The sequence below is a fragment of the Pyrus communis genome, chromosome 6, assembly GCF_963583255.1.
Source record: "Pyrus communis chromosome 6, drPyrComm1.1, whole genome shotgun sequence".
NCBI lineage: Eukaryota > Viridiplantae > Streptophyta > Magnoliopsida > Rosales > Rosaceae > Pyrus > Pyrus communis.
The window spans coordinates 19,084,396-19,104,628 of record NC_084808.1 but is presented as its reverse complement, the minus strand read 5'-3'; the positions used below and the strand labels follow the sequence as shown (position 1 = coordinate 19,104,628).

At 37.6% G+C, this 20,233-nt stretch overlaps 3 protein-coding genes and 1 pseudogene across 3 annotated transcripts; 2 read left to right on the top strand and 2 right to left on the bottom strand.

Annotated features, from left to right (window-relative positions):
• The first annotated feature begins 2,734 nt into the window (after nucleotides 1-2,734).
• LOC137736174 (protein FAR1-RELATED SEQUENCE 5-like) lies at nucleotides 2,735-3,731 on the top strand. Its single transcript, XM_068475499.1, has 2 exons — nucleotides 2,735-2,762; nucleotides 2,980-3,731. Exons 1-2 carry the CDS (start codon nucleotides 2,735-2,737, stop codon nucleotides 3,729-3,731), a joined length of 780 nt encoding a protein of 259 aa, XP_068331600.1.
• Nucleotides 3,732-5,923: 2,192 nt separating this feature from the next.
• LOC137738283 (acyl carrier protein 1, chloroplastic-like) lies at nucleotides 5,924-8,517 on the top strand (annotated as a pseudogene).
• A 2,905-nt stretch (nucleotides 8,518-11,422) lies between these two features.
• On the bottom strand, nucleotides 11,423-11,815 carry LOC137736173 (classical arabinogalactan protein 27-like). Its single transcript, XM_068475498.1, has one exon. It carries the CDS (start codon nucleotides 11,813-11,815, stop codon nucleotides 11,423-11,425), a length of 393 nt encoding a protein of 130 aa, XP_068331599.1.
• A 2,363-nt stretch (nucleotides 11,816-14,178) lies between these two features.
• Nucleotides 14,179-20,233, bottom strand: LOC137738195 (serine/threonine-protein kinase RUNKEL-like). Its single transcript, XM_068477826.1, has 11 exons — nucleotides 20,118-20,233; nucleotides 19,922-20,011; nucleotides 19,740-19,792; nucleotides 19,542-19,617; nucleotides 19,303-19,364; nucleotides 19,125-19,203; nucleotides 18,971-19,030; nucleotides 17,209-18,855; nucleotides 16,063-16,932; nucleotides 14,438-15,560; nucleotides 14,179-14,353 (listed from the first exon to the last, which is right to left on the bottom strand). The coding sequence occupies exons 1-10, from the start codon at nucleotides 20,163-20,165 to the stop codon at nucleotides 14,448-14,450; spliced, it is 4,098 nt and encodes a 1,365-aa protein (XP_068333927.1). The 5' UTR covers nucleotides 20,166-20,233; the 3' UTR covers nucleotides 14,179-14,353; nucleotides 14,438-14,447.

Sequence of the window (20,233 nt, the reverse complement as noted above, 5' to 3'; positions counted from 1 at the left end):
AACCTGTTGAATCTTAAATTTAGACTTGCATCGAATTTTTTCACTTAAAAAGTGAAAGAACACATTGGTCCGAATTGGATATCATTTGAATGGAAAGTGAGACGAAGAAAAGAAATTTACCGCACGAACATTGTTAAGAAGTTTTTAACCACAAATCTTAAAGTTGCCCTAGTGAAGGGTAAAAGAAAAGTAGCAAGGCAAAGCCACCAAACTTAGACATGACTGCTGGCCATTGTGTACCACATGGACCTGTACAGCTCCCTTCCCTTTTTACCCCACCGAAAGTAAAAAGCTTAAAAGGAGAAGCCATAAAAAATAACAAAGCTTTTCTTCTTTTTCTGCCCTTTTTCCTCTCCTTTTTCAAAGGAAAAGGTTGGAAGTCAAAAATTATATAATTTCCTCTTTTTCATTTTTCTTATTTTTGTGAAACGAACAATATTAAGGGAGGAAGAATTTAAACACAGGACCTCAAATGCAGAGATATACATTTATAATTACTTGAGCTACAAATTTTTTGTCATTTTTCTTTGTCTTGGAATGGGTTGAAGTTGTGGCAGTACTCATTTGGTGACGAAAGGATCGCGGGGAGGGTTGGATTCCAGACAGCAGTGACTACATCTTTTGTACAACCCCACATGGTAACTCATTGACTTGTATGTTCACAAATCGTCAAATCCTCTGTTGGGTTTGTCATATTCGCACAGGAGAAAGATTATCTCCCCTCTTTTTTTTTCCTCTCATTCCCTCCCATCCTATTTGAACAGTCATGGTTAAGCCACGTCAACATCTTATATTAATTTTTTATAAAAAGAGAAAAACAAAATAAAGAGTGTAAGAGGAGAGAATGTAATGGAATAGAAAAAAAAGGAGGAGAAAGAATCCTAGTCCATTTGCGCACAGACAAATTTTGACCATTCTCTAATGATTTTCCTAGCTTTCCTAATGCCTCCATTATAATAGTCTGCAGAAAGTCATCCGGTCATTAATTCTCCACCGTTAGATGAAATTCAACAGTCCACAGATTGGTGCCGTCTGGTGTCATGTAGCACCCAAGAAAACTCAGTTCAGAAGATAATAATTTATTAAACTCATGCAAGATCCTAGTTATACTCAATTTTACCTCCCACATACTCTTATTAATTTTTTGCCATTAATTCTCTTCTATTTTTTCGATTCGACGACTGAAAATTAAAAATTATACGTAAAAAGTAAAAATAAGTATATAGAAAGCACTACCCTAAACTCATACATGTTTTTAACTCCACTTTGATACTACTTCACATGCTATTTGTGCAAATTGATTGTAGATTACAAATCCAATAATATTTAAATTTGTAAAGAAAAACTCAAATTATATATTTAATTAAGCAATGCTTTACCAGGAGGCACTTAGATGGACAAAAGAAGCAAATCAGTTTTGGATCCCTTGCAAATCATAAAGTATGCAAAAGACAGCAAATGTAGCAGCGTCTCTAGATTTTTTTATTATATCCTTTCATTTAACTATATATTTTGTCTAATAACAAAAAAACTATTTCCACACACAAAAATAACATACTAACACTCTTTGGTATAACTCACAACAAAAAGCATCACCCTTTATCGTGAAGACTGGAGAGTGAACAGAGTGAACTATGCAGCCCTTTTATAGTGAAATTTGGTACCCAATGACCCCAACTTGGTGCCCTAATCATGAAAATTGATGTGCGAAAGATTTTTTTTCATATGAATTTGCAATTCTCTTCACAGTTAGAACTGTGAAATTTCACCTATCTAGACGAAAATTAAACTCAGAGAATCTTCATCCCCAATTTCCATATTCTTTTCCCCTTGAAATTTGCCTTTTATCATGCTATAAGTTCCCAAATGAGCCAAAATTGCTTTCCCACCATAACAGACTGTTATGGAATGAAGCGGTGGCAATGTATGTAGGCAAGTGTAGGCAAAGTTAGGCGTTCCTAACAACTAGACAATCTTCCTTAACATTTAAGCCATGCTTCAGTTGGTTAATTAGGAATTTTATAGCTAAAAGCAACCAAAAGTCAAAGGCTACACACCATATAATTCTTGTTTACCTAACTTCATTGTGCTCTAAAGCAACAAATTATATGCACCCACAATTTGAACTAAGCAAACAAAAGTATGTACATTTATTGAAGATGTTTCAACAATTTATATGCCTAGTGTGAATAGATCGGTGCTAGGGTTTGGTCAAGCACTTTCAGGTGGGTTGATTTTGACCGTTGCAGCACGTGGAGGAGCTGATGAAGTATCACCGACTTGAATCAAATTACGTACACATGAGCGACAGATGATGAGGAGAGTGTTGATGGTGAAGTGCAAGAGGATAGCGCAAATCATACTCACCTCGTGTGATTAATTTCTTTCACACTAAGTTTGTTTGTTTGCTCTCATACTGGAAGGTTAGGTTTGAAACCCTCCAAGAACTGAATCGCTAAAAAGATCACTTCTTTCGTTTAAACCCAGTAACCTTAAGCCAAAGCTAACATCGTTGCCAAACAGAAGATTATGATATCCATATAACCCTCCCTGAATCCTACTCAAAAACCAAAAGAGTCCTCATAACTCTGTTAACATCTTTGTTTCTTTGTTTCAAATCAAAAGCTTCTTGCGAACTTCAAGGGAAGTTGCAGACTCAATTCCCTCTTCTTTCTTTGAAAAATAACAACAATTCCCTCCATTTCTCACAGACTCAAACCCAGACCAACGTATTATGGATGGAGACCCAAACCCAGACCAAGGTATTACGAATGGAGACTCAAACCCAGACGAAAGTAGCTTTCTGCAGGTAGACTCAAACCTAGACTAAGGTAGTTTCTGCAAGTAGACTCAAACCCAGACGAAGGTATTTGATTTTGCCTTTTAATAAGTTGTATGTGTGAGCTCTTAAACATTTTGCATGATTATAGGACACTGCTTTTTTGCTCTTGGCCATGATATTATTTTTTAATAATGCAGTCATTGATGTCGAAAGCAATGTAGAAAATATTCAATGCAACGCTCGAGAAAAAACTCCACCTATTGTAAGTCTTGAAGAAAGTTATGCTGGAGATTTGTATGGAAAGATTGTGAACAATGAGCAAGAAGCTTATGATCTCTATAATGAGTATGCAGCACGCATTGGCTTTAGCACTCGAAAGAAACAAAGAAGATATGACAAAAATGGAGATCTTTCAACACTTAATTTTTGTTGTTCAAAAGAAGGTTTTTGGCAAGATAGTGACCCTTGTGAAGAGAAAAAGATTAAGAGATTGGATGAAAGAACAGGCTGCCAAGCCAAAATTCGATTTTTACTAGAAGATGGTGAGTGGAAAGTCTCTACCTTTGATCCTAAACACAATCATGAACTTGCAATGCCAGAGGAAAGACAATTTTTAAGATCAAATCGTAAAATTTCAGAAGCTCATATGGGTGTGATTAAAACCATGGCAAATGCAGGTATAAGAACTACAAATACGTACTCATATTTAGCAGAAGAAGTCGGCGGGTCTCAAAATGTTGGGTTTACGAAAACAGATTGCTACAATTTTGTTAGTAGGGAAAAAAGAATTATGCTTGAAGCAGGGGATGCTCAAAGCTTGATCAATCATTTTAAGCGCAAGCAAGCTGAAGATCCAATGTTCTTCTACATGGTGAAAGTTGATCAAGAAAAGTTTGGATTAACCCTAGAAATGAGTTTGGGATTTAACCCCAAATACTGTTTATGCTAAAACAAAAATGAGTTTGGGATTTAACCCCAGATAGTGCTTAAAGTATCAGATTTGCAAAGATAGAATGCAAGACACGGACACGGGAAGTCTTGTAACTTTACCTTCATTAAATCTTGGGGCGACATTTGTTTAATGAATTGGATCGATATATTCAACCATTTAGTGGAGACTAGAGGTGATCAATGAAGTTGATAACGAACCATTGATCGTCCAATTTTCTTGCTTAGACCTCTAGATTGCATTTGGTAGCTCCAGTAAAACGGCATAAGGTTTTCTTGTTTTCGAGTTGTGAATATGTAATAAACAGAGTTTGTTTGAAGTTCTGCAAGTGTTGTATAAGGAAGGAACAAAGCACAGGCTGTGTTCAATGATACTCACATGTGCAAAATGCTAATCCTATGGTGTAAAGCTAACTGAGTTTTTAAGTGTAAAATCCCTAATTTCACTGCATTTGGATTGATCACGGTTCGTGACTTGTTAAACTTGGTATCTCCTTGTACATTTTGGGAACTTGACAACTCAAAGAAGTGCTCATAAAAGCAAATTACACAATATCTAATAAAAAAAACTAGTCAACAAACAGGCGCCTCACACTTAAATATTAAAGAACAAAGAGAGAAAACCAAGCCGAACCCTTCAAAATTCGTTGGCACACATGCTTCATTGGCTCAATTAAATGTATAATGCATACTTAGATATAACAATTCAAACAATAGCTTAGAAACAATGCTGAAATTACATTAGCACTAATCACATACTGCCGCAACAGAGATCCTAGCAAAGCTACACCAATTAAATGACAAAGACTAAAAACCACAAGGATGAGGAAGAAGATGGACTTCAGATTGCTGGCAGCCCTGTTGTGATGAGGCCAAGTTTCCATCCAGAATTTGGAAAACCCCTAAACTGGAAAAGCAAAAAAATTTGGCAATAGCCCTGTTGTGATCGCCTAACGGCGCAAGAGCTTTTCAATTGAAATCTGGGTTTAAGTTGAGAAAACAACTTCAACATTTAAGGTTTTCAGACCATTTATTCTACCCATGAAAATCTAACAAAATTAAAAATCATACCGGCAGAAAACTAAATTGGGTTTAGGGCAGCTCTATCACTGCTTCCACCGCCACAACAAAAATAACCAACAACAACAACAGAAAGTGTAAGGGCAACGGAGGCCCTGACAACAAGAAGTTCAGGTACCGTGGTATGCGCAAGCGGAGCTGGGGCAAATGGGTGGCTAAGATCCGTGAGTCGCGTAAGCGCACACGCAAGTGGCTCAGGACCTTCGCCACTGCCAAGGATGCTAGCTGCACCTACAACCAGGCCGCCATCATCCTTTACGGTTCCAGGGCCCAGCTCAACCTCCAGCCCTCCGGTTCCTCGTCCCGAAACTCCACGCGGGGCTCCTCTTCTTCCTCTTCCTCCTCCACCTCTTTGAGTCTACCTTCGTCTGGGTTTAAGTCTACCTGCAGCGCCCCAGCTCAACCTCCAGCCCTCTGGTTCCTCGTCCCAGAACTCCACGTGGGGTTCCTCTTCTTCCTCTTCCTCTTCTACCTCTTTGAGTCTACCTTCATCTGGGTTTGAGTCTACCTGCAGAAAGCTACTTTCATCTGGGTTTGAGGCTTCATCCGTAATACCTTGGTCTGGGTTTGAGTCTTCATCCGTAGTACCTTGGTCTGGGTTTGAGTCTCCATCCATAATACCTTGGTCTGGGTTTGAGTTTGTGAGAAATAGAGGGAATTGTTGTTATTTTTCAAAGAAAGAAGAGGGAATTGAGTCTGCAACTTCCCTTGAAGTTCACAAGAAGCTTTTGATTTGAAACGAAGAAACGGAGATGTTAACAGAATTATGAGGAATCTTTTGGTTTTTGAGTTTTCAGCTTTTTCAAGTATTTTTTAAGTGAACAAATGACAACATCTAACTGTCAACATTTAATAGGTTGGGAACACCACCTGGCTTTGCTGAGGTGGTGTTCCCGTCACTTTAAAAAATTTCTCCCAAATCATAAACCCCAATTCTTTCTCTACAGTCTACTCACACTCTTCGTGCTCGCCGCCCCTCTCTCTATCGAGAAATTTTTAGGTGTACCGGGTATCCTCACTCATAAATCCTCACTTATCCCTTACTTATTTTTCAATAAATAAATAAAATCAAATTCTAATGATTACCTGTACACCTAAAAATTTCTCCTCTCTATCCCTCATTTCTCACCTCTTTCGATATCAGATCTCTCCTCTGTCGACTCCAATGGCTTCCCTCGCCCAAGCTTCTACTGCCCTTTCCACTTCCTTCAAGCCCACTCTGGTAATTGGATAAAGTTTCCATCTTTCTTCCCTCTCCTCTTTATTTTTATGTTTTGTGTTTTGGATTTGGGTTTGGGTTTGTGGGTGTAGATTTGGATCCTCAGATTGTGGAATTTGTGAATCTGGGTAGATTTTCTGAGTTGGGTATTGATTGTTTTTGGTGTAAATCTAGAAGCTTTTTGCTTTCACTTCTGATTAATTGAAATTGATTTGATTTGAAATTTACATTTTCTGATAACAAAGTTTGAGCTTTTAATGATCTGAGAGTAGCTTGAGTATAACATTTATGATTCAATTGATTTTTTTAGAATAATATCATCTGCTAATTTGAAGTTTGGAAATGGAAAATATTTGCATGTTCCTAGTTGGGTTAGACATTTGATGGGTCCCATTGGTGATTTGAAGCTATTTATATCTTTGATATAATGGTGCAGCTTTTGAACTTCATGATTTTGTTTTAGTTCTAGCTTTTGGGCACAACAGTAAATAACTTTGTTCCGAAAATCGTTTATTGGATTGTGCTAATAGTTGTATGCATTGAGTTAGATTAACCAAAACATCATAATTGATTTACACAATTCGTTAAGTTGGTTTACACAATTAGTTCAAATTAACCAATGCTAGTGATTGATTTATCGAAGCTAATGACATTGAAAATGATATCGAAAGACAGTTGTATGCATTGTACTTGGAGATACTCATGGTACAAGTACTGCTAAAGGGATATGTTGTGTTTCTCGTGTTTTTTTACTTTAATTAGTTCCAAAAGGACACTTGCGTGTATTGTACTTGGAGAATCTTATGGTACAAGTACTACCGAAGGAATACAATGTGTTTCTCAGGAATACGGTATTGAGTCGGTTTTTTTCCACTCCACAAGTTCCCTCCCTCTAGAACTTTGTTTTTAGTTAGTTTGTTGTTTTGTTTAATTCATATTTACAACATTTCTTAGATGCTGCTATTTTTTCAAGTTCATATGTTATATTTTCATTCGTGACATTTTGTTTTTATGGTTGAATGTTGAATTAGGCACCCAGCAGCAGGAGCTCTGGTTTGAAATCAGTTTACTTTTCCATTACTGGAAAGCGCTTTCCATCCATCAGTTCCTGACCTGGGCCCTTCCAAGTTTCTTGTGTGGTAAGCTTAATTGATCATAAAGCTACTGTAACTTTTAGTTTTGTTGTCGTCTGTCTCATACATAAATTTGTGCATTGTAAATGTATCTTCATTTCCTGTGATGTGGCATTAGATTATAATTTATAAATGTACATTTTCTTTTGAATTGATAAAATATAGTGCTGGTTGGACAAGTTGGAAAATCCATTTTTTGCCTTAACATTTCCGCTCCATTTTTTAGAAGATTTCTGTAATGAAAGAAATTATCCTTTGAGGGAGAGACATGGAGTGTTGTTTCCTCTAACGCATACCTCAGATTGTCTTCTTTATTTTGCTAAAAGAGGGCCTGATAACAAATAATGGCATCTCAAAAAGCCAGTGCTTTGTATCCATCCCCTCATGGCTCATTATGATTCCTACACTCTTCCATAGTTTTCTTTAATTTACAAAACAAATTATCCTTTGGATATCATAACCATGTGATATGATGCTTAGCCTTGTGTTGTCTATGAAAACATTTGTGTTCTTTGAAGGTACTAACTCTGTCGAGTACAAGTTAGGTAACAGTGATTAGTGGTCTATATTAATGAAATATCTCAGATCCCTATTGTGTAACAATTATAATAGTAATATGGTATTAAAAACTTTTTGCAGGCCAAACCGGAGACTATCACTGAGGTGTGTGGCATAGTGAAGAAGCAGCTGGCTTTAGCAGAAGACATTGATGTGTCTGCCGGCTCAAAGTTTTCAGAACTTGGCGTCGATTCTCTTGACACAGTAATTACCAATTATCTTTTGTTGCTCTCATTTTCTACCATGTTGATTAATCATTAGCTTTATATTGTTTTTCCTTTTCTAGAATGCAATTAGAATTACAAAATTATAGGGGTTTTATAGGGTGGATATATACATCATTCTATGGAGTCCGATTATCTCTAAATCCTCTCTAATTAGTTTTAAAGAGTAAATTTCCTTACCACTTTCAGATTACAACATTTTTTGACGTGTTTCTTTGTGCAAAACTGGTTGCAACTTGTTACAGATGTTTGTTTTTCTATGTTTACTTGGTTATCCTGATTGATATATTCCCACCCATTGATATAGGTTGAGATTGTGATGGGACTTGAGGAGGTGTTTGGCATCACCGTGGAGGAAGAAAATGCCCAGACCATCGCTACTGTTCAAGATGCAGCTGATCTGATCGAGGATCTCGTTGCAAAGAAAAGTGCTTAATGAATTTTAGAGAGAACCAACACAAACATGTGGACCCTTTTTCTCCCCTTTTAGTTTCTTTGTATGAGTTTTATACTATGATTTTGGTACTTTTATTAATCTTTTGTTATGGATGTTTTAGTGCTCTTAATTTGAAGGTCGATCGTTAGTGGCGTTTCTAATGTTCTGTATTTGTTTACTTTTATCTCGAGAAAAACAATGAAATTTTTTTTGCTAATGTGCTAAATTTTATTTGCATTCGAGTTCAAATCTCATGGACGAGACAATTCTTGAAACGGAGAAGAAAATCAATGCAACAAGCACCAATTTGTATGATTTAATAACAAACACTAATTTGTGCAAATTCAGAAGCCCCTTCAACAAATCAAATTCTTATTTTAATTAATTACGGGGAAGGGGATTCGAGAGATTCAGACTTAAGTGCAGAATGGTGGACAATTGCCCTAGTATTCAATAGAAGAATTTGAGGAATTCAGACTTGAGTGCAGAATGACGGACAAATTGCCATGTTGACTAATTGACCATGTTAGTCGGAAAGGAGTTTGGGGAGTTCAGATTTGGGTGCATAATAACGAACAATCACCTTGTAAGTTGGAAAGAGGATTTGTGAAATTTAGACTTGAGTGCAGAGTAGCAGACAATTAACATGTGCGACTAGCTAGCTTTGACTATCTCCAACCGATCCGGCCAAAGGGCCAAAAATAACCTGAAATGACACGAAAATCGTCTCTAACAAAAGGTTAGGCCAAAGGGCTCGTGGGCCCTATCGGGCCGCAATTGCACAATTGGGCCAATCGGATGGTCCGAACCAGCTAGCCAGCCCGGGGCCTGTTCACAATTCAAGCCCAACGGCTATCTAGTGTTAGCATGACGCCAGGTAGCCGTTGGATTTAAATTTTATATTTTTTTTTACAATTTAAAAAAAAAATAAAAAAATTCTAATTTTTTTTTTCCTATAACTACCTAAGCCATTAAACAACATTAAAAAAAAAACATTTAACAACATAAAACTTAAATGCCTACTCCATGCTTCTTTTGACCCAAAGATGTGCAACAAAATCCTATTGAACACATATTGACACGTGGCACTCGAAATCCGAAACATAAAATTATTGAGATTCCATCTCGAAAAATTAGTAAGGTAGTTTAATTTAAATAACCATATTAATTCAATTAAAATAATAAATTATGTTTGACCTATAACCCTTTGGCCTCCTCGGTTGAATATGGTTTTTTGTCACATGACTATGTTTGGCCTATGGCCCTTTAGCCTCTCAGTTGGAGATGGTAAGAAACATGGCATGATACTGTTCATTAAAATATTAATTTCTTGGAGGACTATAGAGCTAAAATGAGCCCTCTAAGGCCATCTCCAACCGAAAGCTAGCTAGAGGGCTCATTTTAGTCATCTGACCCTCCAAGATATTAATATTTTAATGAATAGTACTAGGTCATATTTGTCTCCATCTCTAACCGAGGACCAAATGGCCATAGGGCTCGTTTTCGCCCTGTCACTAAAAACCGTCTCCAACCGTGGGCTAAAGGGTCATAAGGCCAAACATAATTTATTATTTAAATTTAAAAATACAACAACCTAAATTTAAAAACAACAACTTATATTTAAAAACTACAACTTATATTTAAAAACTACAAATTAAATTCATTAAAAAATAAAAAATTGGCCCAAAAAAAAAAAAATTCTCCAACCGAATGGTCTAAATGGCTAAAGGGTCGAAAATAGCTCAAAAACTGTCTCCAACCGAGAGCTAAGCCAAATGGCTCGTGGGCCCCACTGGACAAAAAAGGGCCAAAAGGCCAACCGGCTGGCCCAAAACAGCCAACCAACCAACCCCCAGACTAGGCTAGAATTTTCATTATTCCTGTCGGTTGTATCCAACAACATTGTACTTATTCCTGTCGGTTATATTCGAAAGGAATGGTAGGCCAAAATTTCAAATACAACGGCTAGTTACTGTTGGATTCATTTTTTTTTTTTTGGGCCCTTTTTTTTTTACGAATTTAATTTGTAGTTTTTAAATTTAAGTTGTTGTTTTTAAATTTAAATTGCTGTAGTTTTTAAATTTCAATAATAAATTATGTTTGGCCCTATGACCCTCGGTTGGAGACGGTTTTTTGTAACAAGACCCAAACGAGCCATATGGCCCTTTGGCTCTCGGTTGGAGATGGAAGCAAATATGACCATGTACTGTTCATTAAAATATTAATATCTTGGAGGGCCAGATGGCTAAAATGAACCCTCTAACCAGCCTTCGTATAGAGATGGCTTAACCTTTCTTCAGTTGGAGATGGCCTTAACTAACGTATGTACATCAAATTTTATACAATAAAACTTAATCATTGGATGAATCAAGCGCCGGTGCCCCACCTCCAAGTTGGACATTTTCTTTGCTCAGATTTGTGCCCCCACCCACCCACCCACCTTGATTGGCGTATGACAATTCATTAGACAAGCATTCATATTAAAATCCAGCCATCACTTTTTGGATCAACAAATCTTATTGGTATTTAAGGATCAAGACAGCAGAAACAGACAGATTAGATTACCTAAAACACCAATATTATTTTTTCTTTTAATTAGGACAACATATGACTCGTTAATTGCTGTACATCTTAGGATGTCACATGCACTTTCAAATAAATTTATTTTCAATTATCCGATTTCAATCTAGTTAAAAATTATGTGTCACTTTACTTCTTGGTATTGTAATTTTTTCACGTGTGAAAATATTTTCGGCTATACTGAGATCACTTATGAGTGTTGTTGACTCATAGTCTTTGGTGAGTGGTGAGAGTAAATCAAGACACAGAACATTTATGCTTTATATAATCGATGTCGAAGAATTGGATAATTCAATGCAACATCTCAAATACAAAAATAAATTTTCTTAATTAGTCAAGCTACAAACTCTAAATATTACTCGAAATCAATTAAAAATTCTTTAACCTATACATATATATTGGACAATTTTGACTACAACCACTGACAATCGAATCATGTATCCCACAACAAATACTTACAACCTAAGAAACTGCATGAACCAATACACATGCAGCTGAAAATGCAAAAGTAGCAACCTTTAGAGTCCAAACTAAATCTGCAGATGCTCCTGAAGAAGCTGGCAATGACCCAAATGGTGAAAGTGCAGGGTAAGGCGGGTCGTCGAGATTCAGAGGGCTCGGGTTGGAGGGAATGGTGGGTTTGGAGGAATCAGTTGGAGTGGTAGGCACCTCAGGACCTGGAGATGGCAAAAGTGGAGCTATTTCTGGAGGTAGTCCTTGCAGATTAGAAGATGGAGGGGAATTGGTGAAGAATGTTGGGGAAGCTGAGATGCTTGAGGCTTTTGAATTGAAGGAAAGAAGAGGTGTGGCCATGAGAGCCATCATGAGGGCTACATTTAACCAAAAAGAGGCCATTTCTAATGATGAAGATATCAATTCTCACAAATTTAGTGGAGTGTGGTTTATATATTTGTGTAGTGAAAGTGCTTTTGGAGTTTAACCAAAGAAAAAAGTGCCTTGGGTGGAAATTATGATTGGATTTTTTGAAGGATGACTACAAGTTGTCTTAGTACTAGCAATTTATTTATGTTCAATTATAACTAATAAGTCTTAGGTTCAAATTTCGTGGTTGATAAATTCTATACTAATTTATTCTCTCACCCTTTAGGTAAATATATCATTTGTATATAGAGAAAAAGGATAATTCTCACTTTACTCACTCAAGTATCGTGAAACTTGCACTTTGGCAACCCTTAGTTTTTTTTCTTCTTAGTTTCATACCTAAACTTTTATTTTCTGACACTTTAATATTTCTGTTAGGTTTTTTGTCAATTTTACATTAAATGATGATGTGACATAACTTTGGCTCACCATATTTGCCAAGAAGTGGCAATAGACACATCTGAATTGGATTTACAAGAAATCTCTCAATCCCTTGACAAAAATGGTAGGCCAAAATTATCCACGTCATCACTTAATGGAAAACCTAATGAAAAGAAGATTAACTGAAGTATTAAAGTATCAAAAAAATCAAAGTTTAGGTAAGAAACTAGGACGAAAAAAAACTAAGAGTAGCAAGTGCGAATTTCACGATACTTGAGTATAGTAAAGTAAGGATTATCATAGAGAAATAATGACTAGAAATATTACTTTTTATATTTATATACAAAACTATTTGTGAGAAGACTAATTGAACTTAAAACCTCTGGTGCGGGTAAATGCTTTTAACAATGGAGTAGCAAATACCTTGTAGATGATTAGAAGCTTTAGGTGGGACAAATGTGCCACATGGGTAGAGTGAAGTTTCGATGGATTTGAGCAAAACAGGTTGGCATGTGTACGGAAGAGTCAAAGATCAAAGATCGGAGATCACTTGACCGGATTTTTTAATTGGAATCAGATGATTTTTTTTTTCTTTTTTCCCTTTTGGCCTGTGACCTTGCTGTCCCCTTGTTTTTCTGAGAATCCGAAACCCTAAGTCCTAATCTACTTGATTACTTCAATGTTACAAAACCATCACTCACCCTATATTGCATGGTCATCAAGTTGATTAACCTCTTGTTTGGGACTTTTAATGGCATTGGATTCGCCAAGAAGATATGAGTAAATTGTTGATTGTTGTGCATCTTATAAATCGGAGATATTTTGTTATGGAACAATTGATATGATATGTATTATAAGCACAAATGTTATACAACCAGTATCTGGTGAGTTTTTTTACTCCATCTGATCATATTATCATTTACTCCACCAATCATATTATCATTTACTTGACGATTATAAGGCACGAGCATCGTAGGAAAGTCCTAGGGAATGTTTGAAGATAATAATATTTCATGGAAAAGTTGATTGATGTCATAATTTGTTAATCTATATAATCCATCTTAAAACAAGAATTGCAAAAGCGAAACAATTTCCACCCTTGCATTTTATTCATTCGCACCTTTTCACTCGTTTCAAGCTACAAAATTAAATAAATCAACGGTAAATAAGAGACAAAGACAAGCATTGATAAAAGTGTAAGAGAATAAAAGGCTAGTGAGAAAATTATTTCCCTTATAAATTCAGATACAACAAAGAGCTGAACAGTCACTAGATTTCCTTGAGACAGTTTATATTTTTCTCAACATAAGAAATTTTAATGCATAAATCATGGGGCATTATTGGCTCATAATTCAGAGATCTGCAGTCATGATTGATTAAAAAAGTGTAAGAGGTCAAGGACACCAATCAAAGGAATTTTCCCCGATGAAATCGGAACGTTGCATGAGCAGTGGATCTAAATTTTGTATGTTGTCGATATCTAATTTGATATGTATTGTTATAAGGGTAATGCTAGGGAAACTAAATTTGTAGACTAAATTTACAACTAAATGATGTATCACTAATAAAAAAAATAAGTACGTTAATCACCAATAAGAAATGGTACGACTACGCAGATTAGGCACATTTGTGAGCAATTGCTAACTGGTGGTGCATTTGGGCCCAATATACGCGCAACAAAATCTTTGCGTGAAATACAAAGAGCAGTGTCTCAGTGGAATCAAGAAGGATTTAGAACAAGCCTTGTCACAAAGGCAAGGAATGCACAACCTTCGTGTACATGATTTCACTGATCACATAAATTTGATGAATTCACACCACCTAGGTAAATTTGAATGGATTAATCGAACAGCTAAACAATTTCGTACCACAACGAACCAGCATTTATCCGATTAGCATACGAGGTTTTGATCGAATTGCAGTGAAGTAAATTCCAGAAGAAAAAAAAAAAAGAGATATATTCAAAAGAAACAAAATTCCAATGGAGATACAAAGTTTACAAAGATTATATAATGGCAAGCCAACCAGAGCTGGATTGGCCCTAATATAATGCAGAACAAATAAACTCACCTTCATAACTTGTCAATCCCTTATCAAGCACTCAGGAGAAGCCGATTGATTTGCATAGCACTGCATGCGAAAAGAAGAAATCATTAAACTCGAGAGATTATAATTATGATGATACGAAAGAGGGGAAAGAAACGAGCATGTTACCTCTAGTGCTTTACAGGCAGCGAGGCAGCCGTTGCAACTCCACAGCCACATGGAAAGCAGCGGTGGCTAAAACATGTACACCTGAACCTTTAATCTCAGAAACTATGCCTTCAATTCTTGAGATCTCGGGTATAGATATCGACAGTATCATTGCGTGTAACAAATATTGCCTACAAGAATAACCAAGGGCATGCAGCACCCGCTGCACCAATAAGTGAGATGCGCCCCTACGCCAAGACTCGAGGACTGCAGTAACTTTTGGAAGATTAGTTAGCAGACCAGCAGTGGCTTCCCTTGGAGCTGCCTTGAGCAACAAGACAACACATTCTGAGGCCAGATCTGCCACATTTCCTCCATATGATCTACTCAACTCTAGTAAGACGCCAACATTGCTGCCGAAGTCCATGATATCTCTAATGCCTTGTTGCTGATCAGCACCACTTGCCTCAGAAGACGCATCACCCAGAAGATCAGGTTCTTTTGAGTAGATGAAGCCTTTTCTACCACTCACTGACCGTAGAAGGAAAGCCCTACATAGGCCAAGGGTTGGTTCCAGAAAATCTTCCATATCCTTTGCATATACAAACTCTAGAAGGTTTCCTATTTTCCTAACTACCTTCAGTTGAGAGAGTAACTTGGTTTCCATCTCAGGTGCCGATGTCAGAGCCAGACATAGCATGACATTGTTCACATTTGCACTTGAAAGATCGCCAAGCAAAAACTCAAAGCATTGTGAGACTATCTTAAGATTTAGTATGTCTGCAATTTTGATGTAATTAAATTCAATAAGCATCACAAGAAGCTTCTGTGCATACAAGGGAATCGGATCTTCATCTTCAATCAAGGAAGGGTAGAGAGGAAGAAAATTCTTATTGGATATGGATTCCAGTTCTTTGGACCTTTGTTGATCTTCAGATTGTTCATTCAGAAAAATTACCATCACGTCAAACAAAATTTTCAAGCACAGAAACCTGGCATCACCATCCTTGTTACCCTTATAAAGAACAGCCAAACTGGGGAGAACCTCACGAATAAAAATCTCAGGGCTTTCAAGAATCACATGCGACTCCTCTGAGACAGACTCAAGAATTCGGAGAAGGGTAATCTGAAAGTCATCCCTGCCCTGTTAAATCAATAACAAATTATTTATCAGTATCAATGTTACCATATTACGTTCTCTTTTCATTAATCTGTTACTTTTTCTCGTCATAAGTTGGGACTAAACTACCTTTCACCCCACATAGTAGAAATTTAGCATAAGTCCAGACTCCACGCTAATGGACTTTTATGCTGTAGCCTTCCACATGCTAAGTTAAAAGCTAATGACATGGTTTTACTAGTGATTTATTAAGAAGAAAAAGGGGCCTGTTAAATAGTGGAAATGATCAGGTTGTCACCTGCCCAGGCATTTACCAACCTATAACAACCTCGGATCACTTGCCGAGACACTGTACCTAAGCACTGGGAAAGTTACATAACATCCCAAGTTCCAGTAACTAACAGTTAGCTGATCTAATCAGCCAGAAGTATTTTAGTACTACTATTTTTTACATCTTAATTATAAATCAGATTAAAAGACAAGCTTAGCAATGACTTAAACACAGACTGGTTAGGCTACTACCAACCTGAAATGGTGTCTCCACGAGTTTCATTAGATTTGCCAACTGCTGCAGGACCTGTTCATTCACCACTTTGCGCTTAAAAGACAAGCTTCGAAGAAGATGCAGAACTACGGGAAACGTATAAACATTGGTCTTTGGAGCAGCTCTACTGTTAAGGGGAGATTGATACCCATGGCGCCTACCTCCCATAATTTTCTGAATATCTCCAGTAATAGTATCCAGTAAACTGGGTATAGCAGACGCCACAACACACACAGATGCCTCTAAACACTGCTGCACATAACGGTCCTTCTCTTTCACCAACCTGTCCACCGCAGAAAGCAACTTGGCATGGCAAAAAAAATGTGGCAGCCACCTCCTACTGCTCTTACAAAGAAGAGCAACAAAAACAAGTGCCTTTCCCTTCAAAACCTCACTTCCCTGATCAATAAGAGACACAAGACTTGGGACAAGATTCTTATCCTCCATCAATGGGAGGAGGTACCTGCCAACATTCGTGAACACATGACTTCCCAGCATGGCCATGTTTAAGAGGTTTAAGCTTATTTGCTGCTCACGCAGACTGCCCTTCACAAGTGCCGATGCTATGTCCTTTAAGGAGAGCTTCTCTATTACTGGTTGAATGCTAGGTGGGTTAAAACGAACCAGACGAACCAAGCATGATCCTGCTGTGAGCCTCATGCTCTCCTGCTTTCCAGCAGCCCTATATAAATAGCACAGGTTATTAATCATGTCCTGGCTAGTCAAACGAGCTGCCCACGGCCCTGCTTGACTGCAAATATTTTCTATTGTCCTCAATGCATATAACTGAGTTAAATCATCCTCTCCTTTTCGTAAAATTGATGACACCAATGAAAGCAATGCATTTGAAACCTGCCCCAAGGAGAATAACTTATCAGTGACAACATTGAGTAGAAGTGAAGGGAAAACAAGGGAAAGTACTCAAGGACATCCAGTAATAACAGTTCTCTTGGTAGAACATACTTTTTAGCTCCAATTGATGAGGAAACAAAAAATGAGGGTTTACTAGAGCATATACAACTCCAGATTTCACTCGGTTAAGAGTAAAAGTACGGGCTATTAAGGTATAACGGTAATCTTTATGTGATCAGGAGCAAAGGAACAAGTTGCAATAGTTACGACACTAACCTGCCACCCAGATGTGGACCGGCTTTCCTTTGATGGAGACTCTGCTGGATTGTTGTCTGCATGCTCACTTTGAGTGGATATATAGAATAGCAACTCTCCCAAAGCAGCCATAGAAAACCTCCTCACCTTTTCCTGCTTGTCTCTAAGGCCATCAGCAAGTGAACCCAAAATTCCTGAATCTGCCAAATCATCTTGAATAAAAGTAGAATGTCTAATCAACAAACCAACCAGTGAAGCAAGTTGGACACGCAAAGCCAAAGCCTTGGACAGCCGGAGCATTTTAACAAGCAAAAGCATGATAGGTCCATTGGTCAAGATATTTGCAGCATCAGCATTATTGCTTAACATCTCAAGGTATCTAATTACATTCTGCTTCTCGCCAATGCTACTGTTCCCATTAAAAATGGCTATAATCTTACTGTTGAGTGCATCCAACTGCTCTTTAGAGATCTTCACAAAGTCAGAGGCTTGCAGTGCCTCAAAGGGAAGAGAAGGAATTACCTCCGAATTTTTGTCAGATTTTCTGCTGGGCATCACAGGTCTGACTGAGAGATCTGATGGATGCCAAAGAACTTGTGAAAGGTTATTCGGAGATTTTGAAGAATCATAGTCAACTGCAGATCCAGAACCTTCTTTAAATCTCTGATTTTTAATTTGAGGACTGGCACTGGGTGGAATTGCAGCCATTTCAATACTCTGAGGAGATGGTTCCTGATCATGAACTCCGGATTCATCTGAGGCAGGTGTACTAACCACAGGCAGGGCATCTGATTGGTTCAAGTTGTTTTCCATCTCTTCCATTTTACCCTGGTGCTGACTTGAAAATTTGTTGTCAGGTGGACAAGCTTGGATATCAGACCCATCAGATTCATCATGTGTGTCATCTTCCGTGTTCTCATTAAAGTCAAGTTCCATGTCCGTGTTCTCAATTTTGACTTCAGAATCATTCTCAGTATTAGTAGACACTGGCCTGCGGTAGTTTTCCTTCTCATTTTCCCTCTGCAGGTTCTGTTTTGCAATTCTTGAGAGCCTCAAAAGATTCACACCCCTCGTGGCACCAGAAGGATCCTTTTGTTTTTCACTACCCCCTCTGCCAGAAACCTTTGCTTGAGTTCTGCGGCTTCCAGGTGTACCCTTGACTGGAGTCTCATGACAGTTTGCTCCCAAAATAGAATTCTCATCCTGCTTAAAAGTTCCTTTAACATCCTTTTGGCAAGATTTAGGAGTTCTGATTTGGGAAGATTTATCACTATTGCGCTCTGACAGACATGGCCGAGCATATTGCTCTAGCATATTATCAAAAGCAGGCTGAGGAGGTAGAGGCACTAAAGTTAACTTCGTCCTCCAGAAAGCATGACCACAAAGTTCAGGCCACTGTATTCTTTCTGCTGGATCCTTTATGAGTAAAGAATTTATTAGATTGACAAAAGAACGGCTAGGAGTTCCAGGTAGAGGTGGAGTTGGATCTGATATAATGGATTTTACTAGCTGAGTAAATTCCCTACCCACAAAAGGAGGCCTCCCAGCATAGCACTCATACAGTACACACCCAAGGGCCCAGAAATCAGATGCATATGAATGGACACCCCCTTCTTCAAAAAGCTCAGGAGCCATATAACAAGGTGTCCCGCGTTTCGCTTGTGGCAACTGAACATATACAAGAAGGGAAAGCTACATTAATATTCTCATATTTTCTAATTACATTCAGATTACTTTATCCAAAAAAAAAAAAAAATTCACATGTTGTGGCAAGATAACCTACTGAAGAAGAAGGTATTTGTGATATATCACTCAATTTTCTCGCCAATCCAAAATCACAGAGCTGCATTGTGCAAACATACTAGTTCAGATGAAGAGAAAAAAAAACATATAAAAAAATTGAGAGAAATATGCAAGGACAGCAGCCTGCCTTATACCTTTGTACGGCCATTCTCGTCTAACAAGATATTTGATGGTTTCAAGTCACAGTATATGATTCCCTTTGAGTGTAAAAACCTAACCGGAAGTGAACATTTCGAGAACATGAATTAAATGAAGTAAAGAAATAGACACTCGTAACAAGGACAGAAAAATGAAGCAATTCAAGGTTCTTACAGCAAAGCTCTAACAAGGTCACACCCAAGGTCATGAATTGACTCTTCAGGTAGCTGCTTATCCTGCATTTCTATACATTATCAGTATCACATTTCTAAAAACACAGAATCATCTCGACATAAACATTAGCACCGGTATAAGACCGACCAAATTAGAAATGATTCCATCTGTACAATATAATATATCCACAAACTCTACACATAACTTCAATGCGAGGCTCAGATTAAGTGATTAATTACCTGGTTTAATAGTGTCATCAAATTGCCCCCAACGCAATACTCCAAAACCAACCACAAGTGAGCAGAAGTTTCATACCTGCATTTTATAGCGGCACACAAAAAAGGAAATTCGCAAATAAACAATTCAATTCTTAGCTCGAATCAAAGATAAACAGGTATTGATATTTCGCAAGCGATTATCTGACGAAGAATTCTCACCACCAGTAAAACTTGAGGATATTTTGATGATCTAGAATGTGAAGAATCTTCACCTGCATCAAATGGAAAACTCTATAACCTAAATCGTCTTCGAATTTGAATTATCCAAACTAAATTAAAGCCCATACATTGCTAAATCCGAATTTTGGTTCATAGTTTGCTTACTAAACTTAATTACTTACTTCTTGGAGAAGCTTGCTCTTCTGTGACTTCTCGACGCTCTTAATCGCGAAGTACTCAATCGTCTTCTTCTTCCTCCCTTTGTACACAGTCTGCAAATCCAACGCCAATCGGATTAATTAAGCAACAAATTGAACTAAAAGTCGCTGAATCGGCGAGTTAGGAGAAATGCAAAAGAACTTGCGAAGCAAATCCTACCGAGCATTTTCCGTGGCCAATGGCTTCGTAGATGTGGTACTGGTTCATCTCTGAGCTTTGCTTCCTAGGGTTTGCAGATTTCAAATTTGAGAGAGAGAGAGAGAGAGAGAGAGAGA

Bases quoted from the DNA above. Each gene is read 5' to 3' on its own strand.
- LOC137736174 (XM_068475499.1), top strand. From the start codon at position 2,735: ATGGATGGAGACCCAAACCCAGACCAAG. The intron at 2,763-2,979 runs GTATTACGAATG...TTAATAATGCAG, and splicing joins AGACCCAAACCCAGACCAAG to TCATTGATGTCGAAAGCAAT.
- LOC137736173 (XM_068475498.1), bottom strand. From the start codon at position 11,815: ATGGCCTCTTTTTGGTTAAATGTAGCCCTCATGATGGCTCTCATGGCC.
- LOC137738195 (XM_068477826.1), bottom strand. From the start codon at position 20,165: ATGAACCAGTACCACATCTACGAAGCCATTGGCCACGGAAAATGCTCG. The intron at 19,618-19,739 runs GTGAGAATTCTT...TATAAAATGCAG, and splicing joins ATCCTCAAGTTTTACTGGTG to GTATGAAACTTCTGCTCACT. The intron at 19,365-19,541 runs GTAATTAATCAC...ATAGAAATGCAG, and splicing joins TGATGACACTATTAAACCAG to GATAAGCAGCTACCTGAAGA.